The sequence below is a fragment of the Brienomyrus brachyistius genome, unplaced genomic scaffold (assembly GCF_023856365.1).
Source record: "Brienomyrus brachyistius isolate T26 unplaced genomic scaffold, BBRACH_0.4 scaffold50, whole genome shotgun sequence".
NCBI lineage: Eukaryota > Metazoa > Chordata > Actinopteri > Osteoglossiformes > Mormyridae > Brienomyrus > Brienomyrus brachyistius.
Genome location: NW_026042325.1, coordinates 898,488 through 922,144, shown reverse-complemented (window position 1 = coordinate 922,144; position 23,657 = coordinate 898,488). Strand labels below are relative to the sequence as shown.

The 23,657-nt window shown below is 47.1% G+C and overlaps 2 protein-coding genes across 9 annotated transcripts; both read right to left on the bottom strand.

Moving 5' to 3' along the window:
* Positions 1–3,519: 3,519 nt before the first annotated feature.
* Positions 3,520–18,505, bottom strand: b4galnt1b (beta-1,4-N-acetyl-galactosaminyl transferase 1b). Of its 7 annotated transcripts, none has more exons than XM_049000227.1 (12): positions 18,348–18,498; positions 17,771–17,860; positions 16,127–16,836; positions 15,478–15,654; positions 14,970–15,076; positions 11,183–11,220; positions 10,914–11,094; positions 9,547–9,639; positions 8,498–8,685; positions 7,483–7,623; positions 6,709–6,946; positions 3,520–5,157 (listed from the first exon to the last, which is right to left on the bottom strand). In XM_049000227.1, exons 3-12 carry the CDS (start codon positions 16,339–16,341, stop codon positions 4,943–4,945), a joined length of 1,593 nt encoding a protein of 530 aa, XP_048856184.1. In that variant the 5' UTR covers positions 16,342–16,836; positions 17,771–17,860; positions 18,348–18,498; the 3' UTR covers positions 3,520–4,942. The 7 variants fall into 7 exon arrangements, with proteins under 7 accessions (XP_048856184.1, XP_048856185.1, XP_048856180.1 ...); XM_049000228.1 differs by having other exon boundaries at positions 16,127–16,800; XM_049000223.1 differs by lacking the exon at positions 17,771–17,860 and having other exon boundaries at positions 16,127–16,800; positions 18,348–18,505.
* Positions 11,227–14,961, bottom strand: LOC125723541 (uncharacterized). Of its 2 annotated transcripts, none has more exons than XM_049000229.1 (2): positions 12,713–14,961; positions 11,227–12,673 (listed from the first exon to the last, which is right to left on the bottom strand). In XM_049000229.1, the coding sequence occupies exons 1-2, from the start codon at positions 13,270–13,272 to the stop codon at positions 12,001–12,003; spliced, it is 1,233 nt and encodes a 410-aa protein (XP_048856186.1). In that variant the 5' UTR covers positions 13,273–14,961; the 3' UTR covers positions 11,227–12,000. The 2 variants fall into 2 exon arrangements, with proteins under 2 accessions (XP_048856186.1, XP_048856187.1); XM_049000230.1 differs by having other exon boundaries at positions 11,227–12,640.
* Positions 18,506–23,657: the final 5,152 nt, after the last annotated feature.

The following is a 23,657-nucleotide window of genomic DNA, read 5'->3' as shown; positions in this document are numbered from 1 at the left end:
TCGGCACAGCCCCACACAGGCACTATAGTCTTTAGGACGCCCTGGTCGGCACAGCCCTACACAGGCACTACAGTCTTTAGGACGCCCTGGTCGGCACATCCCCACACAGGCACTATAGTCTTTAGGACGCCCTGGTCGGCACATCCCCACACAGGCACTATAGTCTTTAGGGCGCCCTGGTCGGCACAGCCCCACACAGGCACTATAGTCTTTAGGACGCCCTGGTCGGCACAGCCCCACACAGGCACTATAGTCTTTAGGACGCCCTGGTCGGCACATCCCCACACAGGCACTACAGTCTTTAGGACGCCCTGGTCGGCACATCCCCACACAGGCACTACAGTCTTTAGGACGCCCTGGTCGGCACATCCCCACACAGGCACTACAGTCTTTAGGACGCCCTGGTCGGCACATCCCCACACAGGCACTATAGTCTTTAGGACGCCCTGGTCGGCACATCCCCACACAGGCACTATAGTCTTTAGGACGCCCTGGTCGGCACATCCCCACACAGGCACTATAGTCTTTAGGACGCCCTGGTCGGCACATCCCCACACAGGCACTATAGTCTTTAGGACGCCCTGGTCGGCACATCCCCACACAGGCACTATAGTCTTTAGGACGCCCTGGTCGGCACATCCCCACACAGGCACTATAGTCTTTAGGACGCCCTGGTCGGCACATCCCCACACAGGCACTATAGTCTTTAGGACGCCCTGGTCGGCACATCCCCACACAGGCACTATAGTCTTTAGGACGCCCTGGTCGGCACATCCCCACACAGGCACTATAGTCTTTAGGACGCCCTGGCCGGCACATCCCCACACAGGCACTATAGTCTTTAGGACGCCCTGGTCGGCACAGCCCCACACAGGCACTACAGTCTTTAGGACGCCCTGGTCGGCACATCCCCACACAGGCACTACAGTCTTTAGGACGCCCTGGTCGGCACATCCCCACACAGGCACTACAGTCTTTAGGACGCCCTGGTCGGCACATCCCCACACAGGCACTATAGTCTTTAGGACGCCCTGGTCGGCACATCCCCACACAGGCACTATAGTCTTTAGGACGCCCTGGTCGGCACATCCCCACACAGGCACTATAGTCTTTAGGGCGCCCTGGTCGGCACAGCCCCACACAGGCACTATAGTCTTTAGGACGCCCTGGTCGGCACAGCCCCACACAGGCACTATAGTCTTTAGGACGCCCTGGTCGGCACAGCCCTACACAGGCACTACAGTCTTTAGGACGCCCTGGTCGGCACATCCCCACACAGGCACTATAGTCTTTAGGACGCCCTGGTCGGCACATCCCCACACAGGCACTATAGTCTTTAGGGCGCCCTGGTCGGCACAGCCCCACACAGGCACTATAGTCTTTAGGACGCCCTGGTCGGCACAGCCCCACACAGGCACTATAGTGTTTAGGACGCCCTGGTCGGCACATCCCCACACAGGCACTACAGTCTTTAGGACGCCCTGGTCGGCACATCCCCACACAGGCACTACAGTCTTTAGGACGCCCTGGTCGGCACATCCCCACACAGGCACTACAGTCTTTAGGACGCCCTGGTCGGCACATCCCCACACAGGCACTATAGTCTTTAGGACGCCCTGGTCGGCACATCCCCACACAGGCACTATAGTCTTTAGGACGCCCTGGTCGGCACATCCCCACACAGGCACTATAGTCTTTAGGACGCCCTGGTCGGCACATCCCCACACAGGCACTATAGTCTTTAGGACGCCCTGGTCGGCACATCCCCACACAGGCACTATAGTCTTTAGGACGCCCTGGTCGGCACATCCCCACACAGGCACTATAGTGTTTCAGGGAGCTCCTCTCACCCATATTTATTATTATTTTTACTTTAATATGGAAGAGTGAAAACACCACAGTCCTCACAACACAGGGCAAACTTTCAATTCTCAGGGTTGGAATCCATACACAACTTCCTGTCATGTGACAGGAACTTTCTAGCACAAATGGCCCCTCCCATTCTTCTACCTGCTCCCTCTCCTCATCTAGGGGTGTGTTCAGGCTCACTCCCTGTTATAGATATAGTGCACTATATAGTGTGTCTGCCAATTTGTAGTGCCATTTGATTTCTCAACGGCAAATCTGACTCACTGTATAGTACACTATAAGGTACACACAATGCCCTGCAAAGTGGTGTGGACAGACAATGTACATGATGCTCTGTGTGCTAGAGGACAGCTTTGTATACAGATATAAGCACATTAAACCTAAATAATTATAATACTCTGCCAAAAGTCTTGATATGCAGCTTGTAAGCCCAAACACAACTATGAATGAATGTGCACGATTGTACATGTGCATGAATTTATGGTTATTAGTGAAGTATATTTACAGTTATTTAAAGCATTTATTATGTTCTTTAAAGCCTATATGAAAAGTGTACTTGGTGCAACTGAAATGGACAAATATGAAACAAATAAAACGTAGAAGGAACTCGGGACAAAACATTTCAGTTTTAAATAAATCACAGGCTTACATTCATTTTCACTTTTTCTCCTTTATTCTGTTGATGCTGATGTAGTTTACTGTTCGCAAACGTCAGCGGTTGCTAGGAGACCAGCACATAGGAATGCGGTGTCCGAAACTGTCGTCTTCTTTCACCGACTCATTTCCCTACAGAGAGAATAGTGAGCGAGTGAAACACTGTGAACTCAGCCTAGCCTTTCAGTAGTGGAATGACCTCGCCGACTGGGCCATCCCAGCTGGCTGCCAGCGAACACCTACATGTTTACCCAGCGCAGTACCTCCGGAACAGCAGAAACAGAAGCCCCTCACACACCTGCCCATGTCCTCTCTTCTCACTCTGCCATTATTTACTGCAGTCTCCCACACAGCCCGATGAAAATGAACTTTATTCCTTTCATTTATGTTTCAGCTCTACTTTATCTTCTTAAAGCATGTTCTCAGAGATTTTTAATCAGAACTTTTGCATTCTTGGTTACTACGAAGCAAAAAGTCTTTAATAGCACAAGTCTGTTCACCAGCTGGCATGTGGCATATAGGAAAATGATTCTGATGGCTGGCGTGACCCACGTGTTTTCCTGCAAGCCGCCAAGCTGTAAAACATTCTGAACAGCAGTCATGTGTATTCGTTCTGACATCCCACTGGATAAGTTACTGACTGTCCTGGATTCTACTCTGAATCCAGAATTGTCCTCCTAAATTTCATTCAAGTTCTAACATTGGAATTGAGATGGACTCCTGTAATTTCAAGGTTGCATGAGGAGTTAGAACAAACACACACACACACACACACACACACAAATACAGAAACCAGTGCTGTAGGCTGTGTAATGTGTGCCTAACATATCTGCATGTGCACATGACATGATACAGGTGCCTCAGAGAAAATGTCAACCTTTGGTAACATATCCAGTGACTTTGTGCAGAAAAATACTCATTAAAAAGATTCACAACACAGTGGAGAGAAAAGTACAAAGAACATACACTATAGGATACAACTCATTCATTCAGCTATTAATTAATATCATTATTTTAATTCAGATTTTCATTATTTCTTTGTCATTCCAAAACTTGAGCACTTTCAACAATGTTGGTCCTTTAAAAAAATCGTGCTGCCAGACCACCATCTAGTGGTGAGAATCAGCAACAACATCACACCGTGAACGTCATGATCATTCCCACAAACATATAATACAAGTATGACAATGGGGAAGGGAGGGAAACTGTTTTCCAAAAAGGAAAGTCAGCCATCCTTGCTAGAGAAAGTAACAAAATGTAAAAAAAAAAGACTCAAAGCTCAACAAAACAGATGAATGGCACGCCTATAACTGGCCTTATCTGGGGTAAATGGCATGTGGCCAAGGTAGGCCGGGTCGTCAGCAACAGCTTTGGGTTGACCACACCCACTGCGTCACACACTTTTGGATGGACATCCCAGAAGCAGCCTGCACACTTTGGTCAAGCCTGTTGCAAATGAAGAATCTCAGTCAAGCTCTCCTCGTAAGTCACACAGTGAGAAGCTTCTCCAGACGCAGGTCCACGCATCCGTGACACAGCGTGTCCTTTAAACTCCTGTCCGTCTCAGGTGGGTAGAACCTGGCCTTTCAGTTCAGCTGGGCCAGAGTGCAGTTCTGAAATGAGCTCAGAAATGCTGCCAAAAAGAATTTAATACAGCAGGCAGGATTTGGATCCGATATCAGCTGAAATGGGGAATGCAATCAAACTAAAATGTCATCCAACTCATATTTCAATTCATATATGGGTGGATCCATGCCCATTTAAAAATGAGCAGCCTATTCTGATCAGGAGCATAATCTTTAACACGGCTCTTGTAAAAGGAGGGTTTTAAAAACAACTGTGATATGATCACCTGCAGGCTTTCTGGGGGATATTAAACTGAATCAAAGTGAATTTCTGATGCCACACAGGTGCGGAATTAAACAGGTCTGATGACAACAGCTGATCACTGGCTATGTTTCCATATAGTGATCTGACTTCCAGCTTCTAATTCATGGAGTATTTGAAACATCACAGTTGTTCCTAACACTGGCTGCAATGGTTGATGTCTTTGGAAGCAGAGGAACATTTTAACCTTAATTCAGATTGAAACTTAAAATCTATCACTGTTATCTTTTTTCCTTTTAGATCAAAACCGTGGGCATCCAGGTTAAACTGGAGATCTGAGCTGGAGTCAGACCCAGTAGCTGCTCCAGATCAAAGCCAAATTGTGCAGATTTAACACTGGTTTTTAATGCAATAAGTTTGGCACCAAGGCATAGAAGTGGGTGGGCAGATGAGGGGCATCCAACTACAGGAAGTACAGGAAACTGAGGGGAATATCCGGGCAAAAAAATACAGGAGGATTTGGCTTTTTCTCTTGAGGGCACTTCTGGAAGCCCCGGCGACGGATGTGAAGGAGGCAGAACATGGAGAAGACTCAGTTATGGGTCAGGCACTGGAACCTGTTCTTGAAGTAGAGGAGGCCGTTCTTGGTGTGGCTGGCGTCCGAGGAGGCGGGCGGGTAGCGGAATTTGGCGTAGGTCTTGTCGCTGTCTGACTCCTGCCAGGGCAGCTTGATCTTGGTGGCGTGGCTGACGATGACGTCGTCACAGGATCCGACGTGAAGGGAGCCCAAGCCATCGATGAAAAACTCTGAGGGACAAAGCAAAAGCAGGGCTGTGAACATGCACTCTGAGAGACGTCTCTGCAGTTGTCATTGAGAGCCCGTTAAAGTACAAGGTCCATCCATCTGTCAAGCCTTTAGCAGGGTCATGGGGGGAGGGGAGGGGGGCCTGGAGCCCATCCCAGGCAGCTTAAGGCAAAATGCAGGGGTACATTCTGCCAGTCCATCGCAGAGCACACACAATTATACACTATGGGCAATTTAAACATGCCATTTAGCTTATGTCAGCCATGTTAGCTGCATGTCATTAGAACATGCCTGGTCCCATGGACGTGTCCCCCTCACATTTCATAATTATTTCATAATTGTCCACACACAAAAACCCCAACCTTGGAGGTGTGAGACACTGTGATGCCTTATATCGCCACATACAGGGCCTTATATCGCCACATACAGGGCCTTATATCTCCACATACAGGGCCTTATATCGCCACATACAGAGTCTTATATCTCCACATACAGGGCCTTATATCGCCACATACAGAGCCTTATATCATCACATACAGAGCCTTATATCGCCACATACAGAGCCTTATATTTCCACATACAGGGCCTTATATCGCCACATACAGAGCCTTATATTTCCACATACAGGGCCTTATATCTCCACATACAGAGCCTTATATCGTCACATACAGAGCCTTATATTTCCACATACAGAGCCTTATATCACCACATACAGGGCCTTATATCTCCACATACAGAGCCTTATATCTCCACATACAGGGCCTTATATCGTCACATACAGAGCCTTATATTTCCACATACAGAGCCTTATATCACCACATACAGGGCCTTATATCTCCACATACAGAGCCTTATATTTCCACATACAGGGCCTTATATCGCCACATACAGAGCCTTATATTTCCACATACAAGGCCTTATATTTCCACATACAAGGCCTTATATTTCCACATACAAGGCCTTATATCTCCACATACAGGGCCTTATATCTCCACATACAGGGCCTTATATCTCCACATACAGGGCCTTATATCTCCACATACAGAGCCTTATATCACCACATACAGGGCCTTATATCACCACATAAAGGGCCTTATATCACCACATACAGAGCCTTATATTTCCACATACAGGGCCTTATATCTCCACATACAGGGCCTTATATCTCCACATACAGGGCCTTATATCTCCACATACAGGGCCTTATATCACCACATACAGGGCCTTATATCACCACATACAGGGCCTTATATCACCACATACAGGGCCTTATATCTCCACATACAGGGATTTATATCTCCACATACAGGGCCTTATATCTCCACATACAGGGCCTTATATCTCCACATACAGGGATTTATATCTCCACATACAGGGCCTTATATCTCCACATACAGGGCCTTATATCTCCACATACATTCTGATGTTGCTTGGATCCATAAGACTGTGAGTCTGAATTGAAGGCAGGCCAATCATTGGGTGAGTAAAGGAGACGAAAGGGGAGAAAGAATCATCTGGGCAGGCCCAACCCCCCCTGTGGCATGATCACTTACCCAGGTGTGCAACCCGTGCGAGACGTGGGTCGAAACCCACTTGCTGGACCTTGTCGGTGCGGGCCAGGAAGAAGTTGATGACGCCATCGGTAATGACGCAGTTGGGGAAGCCCTGGACCACGTGGTGGAAGCCGCGTCTCATGTGCAGGCAGTCCCCGTCTTCCTCCCCCGCCTCGATGGAGATGGTGTGTCGATATGTGGCGGTGTAGCCTGTCACCTCCCGTACTGCCCCACCCACCTGTGTGCGCAGACAGCATCACACACCGACTGAGCACAGCCAAAGCTGTGTAAATGTGTGCCATTTGAGCACCAAAAGGCCTGACCGAGGGTCAGTGGGCCAATTCTAGTGCTTTAAAGAGCTTCCCTCTCTGCTTCTGGACCAGACCACATGGATCAGCCACACGGGGTCTGATTTGAATTCCGTGGCGCAGTGAGTCCTGCATGTGACACCTCATTTGCCTTATTATTGGGTGTAACCAAGCAGATGGAGAAGTGAACAGGAAATCCTGCCTTGGTAAAACCTAAGCTGAGGGTTTAGATACCGATTATGCACAAATAGGTTACAATCAGTATGTCTGAAATTAGCTGGTACTTTCAGCCAAAGGTGTGCAGTAGCTTCCTTAGGAAATCCTTCTAGAAACTGTGGTTGCCACCTTCTAGCAGGAATCCACATCCTCATAAAAAATATGTCTTAGAAGCTATTAAACTGGCAAGAGGCTCTTTCAGCCCCCCCAAAGCCAATTTGTCGACCTCGACCAATCTGTTGCTCCTCACCAGGTCTAGCGTGGTGCTCTCCAGCACATCCACCAGCTTCTCCAGCTTCGTGTTGGCCGTGAAGATGAAGTCATCATCTACCCACAAGACATACTTTGTGGTAACTTGGGACACGGCCAGATTCCTTCCTGCGAACCAACCCTGTGACAGAAAAGAGGATCTGTCAGGAAAGATCCCACTGTAACGCCAACAGGATATTTTTGGAAAACATTCTCATCCATGCAGCCATATGTTCTGCACAGAACAAGGGTCCTGGCATGGGGACCGTGTCCTTTGTAGGAAGCAGCATAACCTCAGCAGTGACATAAACACCTTTATTAGTTATCGGGTGTTCAGATAATGAAGAGATTAATTGGATCCCATGTGCATGAAGGCTGGTTAAAAAAAGTAGACCGAGCTTCCCATGCTTACTCTATTTTTAGACGACATGAACCTTGGAGTTTCATATTTCTGTGTTTGACCAACACTGAGCTCCAAGGCAGACCACCACCCAAAGGGCAGTACTGTTACCAACCACTGGGCTATAATCCCACTGCACTATGACAATCTCTGCTGAGCACAATGCACGATTCTTGACAGCCTCGTTGATATGTGTGGAATTTCAGAACCAGGAACCTTTGCAATACAAGGGTTCAATGAATAATTACTGAGTCTTTTATTGCTACATACTGCACGCTCACTTTATACACTTCAGGAGAGACATGAGACAGAATTCCTATATTACATGTTACTGAGAATGTTCCTTTAGAGACGGCAAAGGAAATCGACACTGACTACTTCATAAGATTCAATGAATTACTATAGCGAAGGAGAAAATTTACTCCAAATGCCTAAAATGTGAGTTTTGTTGACTACATTGTTTCAGAGGCAAGCAATATGTGGAAAGTGTGGAATTTTAGGTATCATTCCAAAAATTTCCATTAAATAGCACAAGGTCCTATCAGAACAACCGTAAGTGGAACCCTTCGTCAGTGCTCCGCAGCACAGTACCATCCATCCATGGAGTCGGCGTTACCTTTCCAAAGGGCATGATGTAATGTTCAATGTTGGGCCCGGTCACCGGCTGCGGATGCTCGCTGTCATCTGCCACCACGATGGTGACGTCTGGGTAGTAACGGCGTATGCTGTCGATCAGACCTTGCAGCTTGTCATAGCGGAGGAATGTTTTGGTTGCTATAGTGACCAGGGCACTGATATTATATTCTGGGCGAAAAGAAACAAAAATGTTTGAAATGTCTAACATTAATAAGACTGGTGTACTGCTGTGTAGTACATAATGTTATTAGGAAAATATCCCATCCATCCATCCATCCTGTTTAGGATCACCGAGGACCCTGCAGCTTAAGCCCAAAGCTGGGCTATACCTTAGACAGGATGCCAGTCCATCACAGGGCTCTCTCTCACACACATGCATACAGACACACACACACACACACACACACACACACACACACACACACACACAGACCTGTACTCATACACGCGGGTTTCTGGCAGTGAAAACATGATCGCTGGCAGTGACAGCACAGTGACAGCACAGTGACAGCACTCCAGAGAGTTTTAATGTTAATGTGCATTTGATACGGTTTTCATATGTTTATATAAGCTGGTGGCTTATGCTATTATTTTAATATCTGTGTGTGGTTTTCACTATACAACTTGGTGAGATGATTTGTGTATCAGTACTTTTTGAACATTTTCAGCACATTTTAACAACAGCGTGATAATACTGATAACTGTAATAATGTTGGTCACGATAATTGTGATATTAAAGTTCCATATCATTTCATTTTCAATACAGAACATTATGAAAACAATTTGTATGTAAAGGGGATTGTTATTTAAAAAACAAAAATCTCAGTTATTTTCTGTTATACTTGAGTGGGAGGGTTACACTATTAACCGGGGGGGGGGGGGGGGGGGGGCTGAAGTACCAAATGAACTCTACATCTTATACTCAAATGGAAAAAAGAGGCTGAAGTGCATTATGGGAAGCAGCAGAACAGCCGCCCAAGGTGCCCAGCGGCAGTTCACAGTGTGATCATGTGACCCACGCCTGCTTACCTCCTTTGGAACCGGGGTTGTACAGTTTTGGGGTGACGCCGTGGCGGATCTTGATGGTGAACACTGCTTGATGACCGTCTGTCTCAAACTGCACTGAAAACAGAGCAAATATGCAACTGCATTTTTGTTTCCAGTGACTTTGTGTGGAAGCCAGGGGGTGCCCTCAGCGGCCAGTGTTACCCAGTATGTTACAAACCACCCACTTCCTGGTGCATTTCAAACATGTATATTTCTCTAGTGATTAGAAATATTTTTCACCTTTCCCTTGCTAAATTTAGTCTATGAGATAATCTATCCACATGTTTAATAAACAAACACACTCATATGTTTTTAAGGGCACAAGGTGAAACTTGGGGCAGATTAACTTACCTGGGACTGACACCCCACAGTGCAAATTTAACCACTCAGGCTACCCAGATACTCGTCCAGTCCCTCGTCATCTCACGCCTGGACTACTGCAACTCGCTTCTAGCGGGTTTACCACTGCATGCCATCTGTCCCCTCCAACTGATTCAGAAGTTCTCCCACACCACTCCTTTGCTGCGCTCTCTCCACTGGCTTCCTGTAGCCGCCCGCATCAAATTCAAAACACTGATGCTCGCATACAAAGCCAAAAATGGTCTGGCACCATCCTATCTAAAAGACCTCATCACACCCTATACTGCGCCCCGATCTCTCCGATCCTCCAGCACTGCTCGACTGGTCCCACCACCCCTCAAGGCACAAGGACGACACACATCTCGGCTCTTCTCTGTCCTGGCACCTAGTTGGTGGAATGAACTCCCCCTTGATGTCCGAACAGCGGAAACCTTGGCTGTCTTCAAGCGACAACTCAAAACTTTCCTTTTTCAGAAATACCTGAAGTAGTACTCTGTATTCTTACTCAGCTCTTTTCCGTGTGTGTGTGTGTGTGTGTGTGTGTGTGTGTGTGTGTGTACAAAAAATAAAAAATAAAATTTGTTGCACTTTCTCAACAGTGTTCAGATAGATGGTATTCATAGCCTGGGTCCTTATTGAGCTAGTATCGGAAAAATTCATTGCAGTGTCTTAAAGCACTTATGTAAGTCGCTCTGGCTAAGGGCGTCTGCCAAATACTGTAAATGTAAATGTAAATGAGCTCTTTTGAAGTTGGCTGTGTCAGGCTGAGAGGCTGACACCTCAAGGTCGAGACCGGATTTCCCTTGCAGCAAGTAAAAAGTCCCTTGCAGCTGTCCGTGTTGTTCTGTGTTCAGAGATCGGGTGGTTTCCAGCGTATCTTTAGAAGAAGATAACCCTAACACACACCTCTCTCATTATGCAGAGAGCTAAGCAAACTAGCTTCACAGCACGGCCATGCGCACGCTGGGAGGAACTGCGAGTGGGCTTACCTGTGTCTGCCGTGCTTGGGTGGAAAAGTGTATTGGTGTAGGTAACGAACTGGAGCTGCCTGTTCAGATTGGGGAGCAGGCTGCTCCAGAGGGTCATGTGCATTTGGCCTCCTCCTCTGACACTGACTCCCTCCACCTCGGCCGCCAGGTGGAACACGCCCAGCGTGGCAGTTAAGTTCACCTGTGTGGTCGAATCAGAAGGGAGATGCTGGGGGGATTGAAGAGAAGCCCAGGGTGATGCAGAGAATGCTGGAGGGCTGGTGACTTACCAGGTGAAGATCTTTGGAGATTTCTTCTAAAGCCAGTCCTACACATCAACCCATTAAAAAAAACTGTTAAGCTCATATCAGAACAGCTGGTCCTTGTCAGCTACAGAAGTACACGGCTCCCCTAACTTTATTAAAACATAACTATTAATATGCACGATAATGAGACCTATGTGTTACACGTTACTCACTTAACATTTACTAAAAATACACAAATAAATGGAAAAGTGGCAAAAACATGTGGTGTGCAAAAGCTGTGTATGTATATATACAAGATACATTTTAAATACAACATAATCAATTCAGGGTCCCCAGGAGCTATGAGGTAGCAGCACAAGCCTGAGCTCTTTGTATGAGGCTCCTAGAAGCAGGACTGAAGTCCCATAAAACAGGGAAAAAGCTCTTCATTAACGAGAAACAGGGAAGAACCAGGCTACAGTTTGCAAAAAAAACAGTATGATTCATAGTGTCATGACCGGCTCGTCGGCTCCTCATGTGTGCCACGCCCCCTGATTACTCCCGTGCGCTTCCCTGATTGTCTCCAGCCCTGTCTGATTACGTTGCTTAGTCCTGTTGTATTTAAGTCCTGGTCTTACCTGTTTCCCTTGTCTGTCATTGATGTTGCTGTGCGTCAGTGTCCTGCCCTAGCTCCTCAATAAACCCCCAGTTTGCCCCGTGTTCTGCCTGCCTGCCTAGTCTTTTGCACGCCTGCCCGCACGATCGCCGCTCTCCCCGCGACTGATCGTGACAGAATGACAGACCCCCGAAGCAAAGCACCACCCGTAACGGAGGAGGACTACATCTGTTACGGTGAACAGGTGCTATTTTGGATTTCCCAACCCGGCATTTGGGAGGACCTCCCCGTGTGGAGCCTGGTCTGCCAGTGCAGGGATATCCTTCAGGAGCTCTCCCTCGACGAGGACGCGCACCTGTCTGAGGAGATGCGCGAAAACCTCCGTCGGGTAGCACAGCTCCGGACCGAGTGCTATGTCGCTCCCAGCGAGCCAGGGCCCATTCTTCCGCCGTCCGTCTTTGCGGACGTAGTGCCGCCTCCCGGCACCACCAAACACCGGAAGAGGAAAAAGAGAGGGCCGGCGATCGCTCCGACGAGCGCCCTGGGGGCGTGCACCCTCGTCCCGGCATCTCTCCCGGAAGAGGATCGGGAGGGTTTCCCGATCACCCCGAAAGCCCCCAGCTCTGCTAAGCTGCCACCCTGGGCAGCATCTCCAGTCCAGAGCACACACCGGCCCTCGGAGCAGCATGTGCAGCCGCCTCCGCTGCCCCCTGCGGCCCCAGAGCCCGAGCAGCCACCTGCACAGCCGCCTCTGCCTGCAGCTCCCGCGCCCGAGGCGCTCCTCCTGCCTGCAGCTCCCGCGCCCGAGGCGCTCCTCCTGCCTGCAGCTCCCGCGCCCGAGGCGCTCCTCCTGCCTGCAGCTCCCGCGCCCGAGGCGCTCCTCCTGCCTGCAGCTCCCGCGCCCGAGGCGCTCCTCCTGCCTGCAGCTCCCGCGCCCACGCCCGAGGCGCTCCTCCTGCCTGCAGCTCCCGCGCCCCCTGTGTCCCCTGTGACTGTGGCCAATGAGACTCTTGTTCCTGACCCCTCTCCAGTCCCATCTGCCCCAGTCCCCAAGAGGGTCCCGGACAGTCCAGCCGCCGCTCCCCCCTCCTTGGAGGTGGAGGAGCTGGAGTGGGACCCCTCGGGGACCCTGCTTGTGACTCCTCTGCCCTCGCCCCGGCGAGCCCGACCCCGGCCGCGGGTCCTTATGTCTGTGTCCCGTAAGGGGAGAGGGCACAGACGCAGGGCTGGGGTCCCTCCCGCCCTGCCCCCTAACTCGCCTGCGCTGGGGCTCGGAGAGCGCCTGCGGGTCCTGGCCCTCCGGGTCGGCTGTCGCCTGCGGGTCCCCCTCCGCGGCCTCGTCTCCCTGTCTCGCTCCCCCCTCCGGTGCCTGGTCGGTCGCCTGCGGGCTCCCTGACGGCGGCTTCTCTGTCGCCTGCGGGTCCGCCCGCTCCTGCGCGTCGGAGGACGTCGCCGCCTGCTGCGGCTCCCCCCCTCTCCTTGCCCTCGCCAGGGTCCCCTCCAGCTCCCTCGTCCCCATCCCTGGTGCTCCCTCCTCGGCCCCTCCGTCGGTCCCTCGCCCTGCCTCCTCGGGCCCTCCGGCTCCGGCCTCCCGGCTGCCTGCAGCCCCTCCGGCTGCCTCCCGTCGCCCGCTGGGGCTCCCTCGGGCTCCCCTTAGTTCCCCCTCCTTCTCTCCCTTCTTTCCTACCCCGGTCCCTCCAGTGTTTGTTCCTCCTCCCGCCTATGTCCCGATGTCCTCTGTTCCTGGTCCCTTTGTTCTGCTCCGCTCCTGGTTTCCCGACGTTCCCTCCCGTCACTCCCGCTCCTTTTGTTCCGCCTGTTACCTCTGTTCCACCCTTTCTGGTCTGTCTCTCTGCATTCCCTGCCCTTTGTCATGTCCTGTCTTACATCTTGTCCCTAGCCATGTTCTGCATCTCTGTTTTGTTGCCAGTACTTCGTTAATTATTCTGTTCTTTTGTTCAAGGTCCCGGTTCCCATGTCCCGTCTGTTGCCTCCTCCCTGGCGCGCCCGGAGAAGCTGTCACGACCTGCTCGTCGGCTCCTCATGTGTGCCACGCCCCCTGATTACCCACGTGTGCTTCCCTGATTGTCTCCAGCCCTGTCTGATTACGTTGCTTAGTCCTGTTGTATTTAAGTCCTGGTCTTACCTGTTTCCCTTGTCTGTCATTGATGTTGCTGTGCGTCAGTGTCCTGCCCTGCCCCTCAATAAACCCCCAGTTTGCCCCGTGTTCTGCCTGCCTGCCTAGTCTTTTGCACGCCTGCCCGCACGATCTCCATTCTCCCCACGACTGATCGTGACACATAGACGCCAGCCATAAATAGAGGAATGAGCAAAACAAAAAAATAGGTTTTTCCAAAGCTGTATTTAGAGACACCAATTAACCTATATAACTGCATCGATTTAGACTGCAAGAGGAAGCTAGAGGAATCAGATTAAACAGACGTGACAGCGGATGAACGTGCACAGATGGGAGACTGCATGGGAACCCCAATGTCAGTGTGCATTATGTCAGTAATGTCAGTCAATGTCAGTAACTGCATTAGCTACTGAGCCACAGCGCGACAGCCCCAAAACAGCTACTGGTTTATTTAACCACTGAAAAGTAACAGGGGAATGAATTGCATCTTGCAGTTGCATCTTTTTATTTGGGGGTCTAAAATCCCTACAGTAATGGACTAAGTTGAAGTCATAGCATTTTTATACAGGTCGTCGTCGACTTACAACCTATGAAACTTATGACTGATCGGTCTTTACCGCCATTCCAAGACTGCAAATATGTGGCCATAACTGGGCCAAATGTGGCAGAGTGAGAGCTGCCCAGTGTGAGTGTGTGAGTTTCCACCACAACTGCTCGCAGCGCTAGCACCCCCGCGAGAAAACTGATAAAAAGGTTAGAAAACACCGAACTCTATGACTTAAAGATGATATAATTTCATTGTACAGTATACTATTCATGTTTTTGTATATAAAATAAAGAGCTGACTTACGACCAAATCAACTTACAACCACACTGATCGTGGTCGTAAATCGATGATGACCTGTACTTTATTTTACGCTTATCCCCACAACCTCCAACCATCCCCCAAAAGCCTCCTAAATACAGATATAATGAAACAAAAATCACCATAAATCCTGACATACTTCAAAAGACAATTTGACATTTATTGACTGAATAAGAACCCACATTCATGATGGCCACAGCAGTAAATCTGGTACCTGGAATCAGAATGGTCTTCAGGGGCCGCACTTCAACCCCCTGGGTGGGGTACTGCAGGGGACTGTTGGCTTCTGCTACGACCAGCAGATCCGCGGGAGTCTGGGACCTGGAACAGATGGGACAGACAAGCTCCCAGAGTTCAGCCACTGAGGGGAACAGCCGGCAATGGGAGCTGGTGCTGTTTGTCCAGTCTGTGCATGTGGGTAGGTGGCTGTATGTAATAATTCCCTTAATTTTATTTGTCAGTCTGTTAAATTGAATTGTGGTACAACAAACAGACAAATAGGGTAAAAAACCATTATACCGATAAAGTGAATTAAAGGTCATTTTTCCTTGGGGATTAATGAAATTTTTCTAGGTAGTGAACTTAAAACTACCGCTAGCAGAGGAAGTTATTAATAGTAAAAAAGGACGATTCCTTTGTGCGAGGCTACTACGACATCATGGTAATAGTAACAGATGACAGTAGCCTCGCATGACAGCAGCTCTCCCAATCGCCTGGCTCACCTTCTCTGAAAGCTGAGGTATTCCTGTGCCCTGCGCCGCTTCATCTCCTCCAGCTCCGAGGCCTTGAACGCCGTGTGCAGGGGGTAGGCAGACACCCGCGGAAAGAGCAGCTGGGCGAAGGGCAGCCTCACGCCTCTGGTCTCACCCTCGCACACGCATCCGTTTCGCGCCAGCAGACTGCGGAGGACGGGGAGGCTTAGCACTCTGCGCCAAACATGATTCCCGTTACACTTTGCATGTTTTCACAACTTTAATGCAAAGGACGCCTGGTCATGCTGTACTTTATGAAAAGTACATCCTGAGATGGCAGGGGTATCGGATCCAGGGGGAAAGGGGGGGGGGTGTACTCCCACCCCCCCACCCCCAACATTAAATGTGGCCTAATAAACAAATCTTTGTATTTAAACAAAGTTGTGTCCTCCCTCAATATCAAACGCTCTCTTATGCTGTTGTGTAATGGAATGGTAGCTCATGCAGAGAGCTCCACTGCCTCGTGTTCGCTGCTGCCTGTTCTAGGCCCTAACCTCATCTCCCTTCCTGCCCCCACAGGGATAGCCCACTATATATTTCGGACCCCATGAAAGTATATCATGTTAGTCGCCCCCTACCCAGACAAAGCCAATTATGCATTCCCCAGCAGCCCACTGACCCAGCCACGCTCTCCTTCACACGGTACGGGATGTCGGCGTAACGTTGGTCCACGTCCACCAGCCTCTCCTCCAGCAGCCTCTCTGCCTCGCTCGCTGGCCTCTGCCTTACATCTATGTAGGTGTAGGCTCGTGGCGTCCAGGACCGCAGGAGTGCTGCCACTAGCAGTACAGAGGCCACGATCCCCAGCAACACAGTCTTCCGGAGGGAACGCATCCTGGGTGCTGAGGTCCAAACACAGGAAGTAACAGTTTGGGAGCGCCGACATTGCTGGCACGCATACTTCCTGTTGTGTGTTTTCCGCCTGAATCATTCTGGATGAGCTTGAAGTGTGGCTGTTTTACACCCATCTGACTGGAATACACCCTCTGCTCTGTTCCAAGTGTGAGAGGCTTGTATGTTAAGATGGTTTCTTCCCATGGTACAGAGGCATGTGGTTAAAATAAACAGCATTCTGAATTTGCCTGTTACATGTTCCTTAAAAATATGTGAATTCTAAAATGTAGTTTTTGAAAAATAATTACCTTACCTTTTGGAGGATGACCATTGATCAGGGAAAACAGTCTCCTGATGTTTTTTCCATGGGTTCTCCTCTATGCTAGTTGGGCGTCAACACTTGATTTTCCCACAGCTTCCTGATTTCAGGAAAGGGGTGGTCTCTGGCCACTTCCCCATCTGCACAATACGTGAATTTACAACCATCTGAAACCGCTAAATGTAAAAAGTGCATCTTCATGGAACAGCACTTAACAGAGATACGTCGTATTTCGGTAGTTTCCATTTAGGCGACATGAAAAATACTAACTCGCTATAAACGACAAAGATGCGTAGGAGAGTTTAAAAAAAAATCGTTACGCAAACATCAAGCACTGTAGTTTCAACTAAAACTGGGTAAACATGTTTTGCTAATATTTCGGTGGACATTTACCCAAATATAATTTGTGAGTAAGTCGGGGAAAACCAACGGAAATTCAAAACAGATCGTCGGCACACCACCAACGGTATATTAAAAATAAATACGCAGGCTCATTTCTAAACATATAGACCTTCATATCGCAAAAAAAATGTCACCCAGGCTCATTTTAAAGTAACGATTGTAATCGTTTGTTTTACTCGAATGTGAACGCCAATGTTCTTTAAGATCTTTTAAGTTTTAAGTTTAACTTAAAATGTTACTTTCCCACCCCGCGACCCAGTAGGATAAGCGGTTTGGAAAATGGATGGATGGATGTTACTTTCCCATCCTTAAACAACATAAGACCACAAATAACGTGAAAACCGGGAAGTTAAAAGTAAAACTTTCAAGATTTCAAAATTCAGGGATAATGCGTTCGTGGTTAAGAAAAACCTATCCGCTGGAGAGGTGCTTAAATACCATGTCTTTAGTAAAATTGCACACGATGTCGGAATTCGTCGTGATATTGACCCATGGCACAAAATACAAGGTCATATTATACTTGTACGGGTATTAAGTTAAAAATTGTATTGTATTCCTAATCATAGCGGGGGAAGGGGTGGAGCGCGTTTTTGACACGGGCGCTTGTTGGGAAACATGTGACGCCCCGTCGGATCCGTTTTTTGATTCTCCACATTGTCCAATTTAAGGACCAATTTAACACAGAATATATTACGAAAAACTACACACCATCACTGTCTGGAGATGTTAAAATTCGGTTTCCATTGTTCTTCCATTGTCTTTCTCCCGTCACCCAAAATTTACTGCGACAAATCGATCCTAAATAATAAGCATCAGTAATTCAGGCGTGGCTATTAGAGGCCTCTCTGCAGACTTACCACCTTAGCGGTTCCTGCATTTTATCACATAAATGTATCAAAAGGACTGCAATAACGTTCAGATTACGACTGGTGTATTTGCACCGTAGAAAAAAGGAAACATCCAATGATAGGCGACACAAAAGTAAAATATAATTATGTGTAATATCTGTACCAGATATTCATTTCTAATATTCAAGCTTCACCTATAATTAGACTTGTACATACGGCCTAATTGGCTCCTTCCACATTGCAATGCGTTAAATTACACATGGGATAAAAGGGACATTCGATTTGTATTTCAGACAATACTATACATTCTTGAAACGGTCCGTCTGGATTTGACAATCACCGTAACAAGAACATTTTATCAGATTTACCTCCAGTAGATTGCGAATAGAAGCAGACGACAGTGTTTAGAGAAAGAAAGAAAATAAATGGCGCCTTACCGCCGGCGGTTCTTTCCTGAATGGGATGACAAAATTTCAGTACGTCTGATCAAAATGAAAGTGTAACACGCAGAGGACATATATAAACCCTAATGCACTATGCGGCTGTTCTGCCTTCTGTCTATAAGCCTGCTGGCTTTGACAGCAAGATGTTTGATGCCTCTGCCGGCGAATTGTGGGAACTGCAGTTTGCGGTGACTCAAGAAAAAAAAAATTGCACGAGGAGGGTAATGCGGAAACAAGTTAAAATTATAGAGATATTAGAAAATTATAAAAATTATAAAACCTGTATATTCTGTATATATACTTCCACGCAAAAACGAACAAAAAATATCATTTGTCAACAAAACAAGTCAATATTAACTTAATTCCCTTATTAACTTTAAAATTGACTCTAAAATTGCTGAACGAACATTAAAGTACCAAAACCTTAAATCAGCTAAATTCAATCAATAAAATGTACAGATTATTTTACAGGTTACTTTCAACTCCTCTACTTTCAACTTCGACTACATTGCATTTAATATTACATGTTACAAATGAATTAAGCAACTTTCTTTTTTGTTTTCTATAATAGTAATCGCTGCGTGCATGCAGACGTTAGCTATATGTGCTAAGACGTTATATGTGTGCAAGTGATCATGCTAGCTAATTTCTCAGTTACCTAGTTGGAATAAATATCTTTCACAGTACCCGTCAGAGGATCGTGACCTTAGCGTGGTGGAGGGGGTTGCATGCCTGACACAGATCTGTGTCACCCGGAGCTCAGTCTGCTGGGAAAGCCTTACTGAACTGGTCCGTAGGGTGAAACCAGATAAAGTACCTCAATGACCTCCAATGAAATGTACCAAAAAGAATATGTGTACCCTGCCCAGAATAGGGTCACCGGCACCCATCCATGGAGCCAGGTTTTGGTGTCGTGCTTGCGCCCACATAACCCAGCCAGGGTCGTCCTGAAATGGCCACATAGAGCCATTTTGTAGGCTCACCACCACTCGCCAGATGAAAGGTGGGGGTCAGGAGCTGCGTCGCTTAGCTGGCAGGTGAGAGTAAGAAGGACCCAGATGGATAAGATCTTGGCAATGGACACGGAATGTTTTGGGGGTGACCTGATTAATGTGCTGGTTCAATTTTGCATAAAAGGTGGGTAAAGTAGTTAAAACAGGGGGACCAGAGGGTGCATTCAAACTACGGGGAAAGTGTATGCAGCTGTACTGGTGAGGATCCTGATCTCCGAACCTGGAACCTGGAATTCAGGAGGAACAATGTAGATTCTGGTTTTCCATTGAACAGCTTTGAATGGACTCAGAGTTGTGTCTGCATAATATCAAAGCCTTGTTGACTGGGTATTGGGCCAATCTTTTCTTCCTGCTTGTAATTTTGCTCAGGATATCAAGGCACAGTCATGGCTGGGGGGGGGGGCTAGCGTGGGGGGCTAGCGTGGGGGGCCTAGAGGTGACATCTGAGGCCTTAGCAGCTGAGGGGGAAGTTTCTGCCTTTACTGAAGAAGTTTCAGGACATCAGGATCTTGTTCATGACTGATGGCAAGAGGTAATATGAGACTCACAAGTGGATCAGTTCTTGGTGGCAAAGGGTCAATGGGTCTCTCCTCACCTATGGACATGAGCTGTGATAATGACTGTGTGGAAGGAAAATTGTTATAGGACCAAGAAGAGGTGCATAGTAGGATTGCTATCACTGTTGCAAAGAAAAGTGTGCCTGCTGTTTGAGGAGAACATGGGATGTCTGGGGGGGTTTAGTCACAGGTGTTTGAGGGTTTATTGGGGCAACCTGTGGTTACTTCTGGAGTCTGTCGAGACAAAAATAATGGCTGAGGTTAAAGGGGGGGCAGGACTTCCAAGAAGAGGGACCTGAGTTAATTGGAAGACGCTTGTGGCAAAAGAGAAAGCCAAGCTATTGATCATGTATTACAATATGACAGGCTGTGCTAATGCTGAGGATTTTGTATGGATAAGGAACATATAAGCTTAAAATAACAGTGGCAGCAGCGGTATTTCGCTATGGGGAATAGAGTGAACAGTGGGTGGGTTTGTGACAACCTGTGAGGGAGGACGTATGTGGAGGTCAGGTGGTGCAGGGAAGGTTGAGACAAGACAGATTTGCTGGGGGGAGGTTGAGGTCAAGTGACAGTCATGGGATGGGGTAACTAAGGCAGCTAAGCAACTATATATAAGTTAGGTGCCTTTAGAGGTAGCAACCAATTGTAATTCACATACCTCTTCACGTATTGACCAATCAAAGTTAATGGGCTTTTTGATAGGTGAAGTAGCCAATCATAATATGGATGTGCTTTTTAGAGAAGCTTGGGTATATAAACTGCTGAATTTCTATGCTGGGTTGGTCGCCGGCTTTGGACAGGGACAGTGCCGCTTTTCGCTTCTTTTCTGCTTATTAAAGAAGATTTACATCACAAAGTCTCACTGAATTCTTTTCAAGAAGTTCAGCGAGTATTCAAGTAAGACAGGAGGGTCATTGTTATGTTTTATCTTCCATGACCAAGAGAACAAAGTTGTTAGTATAAGCGACCAAAATGAGGTCTCTCTGTAGGGCTGTGAGACTCATGAGGAGTTTGGAGAACCAGAGGTACCTTGAAATAGAACTAATGCTTCTTCAAACTGAGAGGAGTCAGCTGAGGTGGTTTGGGTATCTTATAATTTTGCCACTTGGACGGCTCCCAAGAATCTGCTTCCAGGCATGTCCCACTAGACAGATGCCCTGTGGAGGACCCAGGATATTATTGGATTATATCTCCTAACTGGCCAGTGAGCATCACCCAGCATTAACTAGGATAAATAGCTATGGAGAAAGATGACCTGCAGAGCATGCTGCCACTGTGACCCTCACCAGGGAAAGGGGGGGGGGGATGAACTTTTACATGCCTTCAATGGATAATGTCCAATGTTTAAATTAGTTGTTTTACTGCAGATATGTCTTATTCATTCACCTTCCGACCACTTATGCTGCTAATGGTTGTTTGCTCACATACCTCAGATCTGACTGCATGCAAAAGTTATGCCGGTGTGATCTGTAGAATGTGTCTCAAACTGAGTACAAAAGGTACTGTTTTACATTAAGTGCACCTTCATGATGCATTTTGTGGAAGATATAAAATATTACTATTAGTATTACGACCCTAAACGGCCAACCCTAGTCCCTTACTGAAATACTTGTTGAAATGTTAGAAAAAATAAGTAAAGTTGAGAGTCTGTGAGGTGAAGTTTCTTTAATAGGCAGGAAAAGAAGCACAAGCAACAGTGTGAGTGTGCCGAGGTGGTCACACGCCCAGTGAACAAAAGCAGTGTGAGTGTGCCGAGGTGGTCATACGCCCAGTGAACAAAAGCAGTGTGAGTGTGCCGAGGTGGTCACACGCCCAGTGAACAAAAACAGCCGTTTATATACCTTTTTCAAGTTTTCAAGTTAAAAAGTATGTTGACATTATGATTGGCTACTTCTCTAAAAAAAAATCATCTATCGAAAATCACCCTTAAATAACTTATCATCAGTTGTGATTGGTGATTACTTGAAGAGTTATGTGAATTACAATTTGTTGCTACCTCAAGCACCACATGACTTGTAATAAAAACAAAATCAATTATGCCAGTTATGACTGGTTAGCTCCGGTCACTCCATCTAGTGATCAGGACGTGATTTAAATTCCCTTCAATGTACATTTCTCATCACAGCACAATCTGCACTGCCTGACCTCCCCTGTCTCATCGCTTAAGGTCTATCACAGAGCTCATTCCTGATTGAATCTATCTTCCCATAGTTAAGAGCAACTCACAGTCCTCAAGGGCCGAGCCCTGCTGATTTCCCAGCATTCCTTTACCTATGAGCCAGTGTGAAGCCTGTGTAGTCTAATCAGAATCAGTAATTATCAAAGTAACTACCCGGGAGAATAGAAAACAAGGCCTGGATTTGGAACCATGGGCCAGATTTGAAAAGCGCTGCCATAGTTCATACTATTGCTATTACTGTTATCTTAAGTTTATATGTCCCTGACGAATACAAAATCTTCTGCATTAAAACAATTAACCATATTGCAATGCATGATCGATAGCATCACTCCCTCCTTTTGCCAGTCATTCTCTGTTCTATTCTATTCTATTCTATTTTCATTTTCTATAACTCAGGCCCATTTTCGTCTCACTTCCTCCTCCTTTGCAGGTGTCTTCCTGTGAACCCAGCCCCCCTCCCAACCAATCTCGCCTTTCTCTTAACGTCAGCCAGTTTCTTCTGATCTCAATGGACTCACAAGTTCCCTATTTGTCTCCCTTCTTGCCTATTTGCCTCTCAGTGTTGTGTTGTGTTGTGTACACTTCACCAAAATCCCGTGCGTTACTGAATATTATTCAATTTTATATTATAGAACAGTTCCATCGCAAGGTACAGTGTGCAACTTCACTTCAGGAACTAGTTGCCATCTGTGTGTTTAATGGTCTTATCTTGGAGCACTTTTTTTCGTCATTACTCACTTCAGCTTATCAACTCCTCCACGGTCAACATCTTTCTGTGTTACATTGCAATGTCATCATATCTTTCAATATTGTGGCAACAATACCCAGTCCAAGTATTAGGTGTGGCTCAGCATGTAAGCATTTCAATGCATTTGTGACACATAATGCGATAAAAAATCCTGAATCTTATATAATTCAATTGGGCCCATCAGCAAAACTGAACCCAATATGGATATGTTGATTTCTTAGGACTGACAGTATATGGATACCCTGATTAACGCTGTACAGGAGTCTTTTTCCCCAGAATCCTGTGGCATTATCTTAGAAAAAATACAAAATGTTTGTTTGTGGTACTTTTACAAGAAGTCAGCATAGAATATTTCTGATGATTTTACCATGACTCTGGAGCACTGTTTCCCAACCCAGTCCTCAGGCAACCCCGACAGTCCACGTTATTGTTTCCTCTCATGTCCCAGCGTACCTATACCAGGTATTCGGTGTTCCTGATTGGCTGGGAGCTGGGAGGGAGCAAAAATGTGGATTGACCATTCTGAGTAGTGGGTTGGGAAACGCTGCTCTGGAGCAATGGGACTTAATATTACATGTTCAAGAAATGTTTGTCATATTTAGAAAGCTCATTCATTTTGTAATCTTTAAGTCTTAAAATTGACGTATGTTCAATTAGAACTATATTCAGTATTTTAAACGTAACCCCTTGTCTTATATATATTTAAATATAAATTATAAATTATAAATACAGGTATTCTTTATATTTTAGGTCAGAGTAAACAAACATGCAAATAAGCCTAAAAGAAATAAATTTTTATACCCA

Coding starts and splice junctions, on each gene's coding strand:
- LOC125723541 (XM_049000229.1), bottom strand. CDS start 13,272: ATGGGGACGAGGGAGCTGGAGGGGACCCTGGCGAGGGCAAGGAGAGGG. Junction 12,674..12,712: donor AGGGGGCGCGGGAGCTGCAG/GCAGGAGGAGCG, acceptor CGGGAGCTGCAG/GCAGGAGGAGCGCCTCGGGC.
- b4galnt1b (XM_049000223.1), bottom strand. CDS start 16,341: ATGCGTTCCCTCCGGAAGACTGTGTTGCTGGGGATCGTGGCCTCTGTA. Junction 8,686..9,546: donor CAACCCCGGTTCCAAAGGAG/GTAAGCAGGCGT, acceptor CTTTTCGCCCAG/AATATAATATCAGTGCCCTG. Junction 5,158..6,708: donor CGCACGGGTTGCACACCTGG/GTAAGTGATCAT, acceptor TTTGTCCCTCAG/AGTTTTTCATCGATGGCTTG.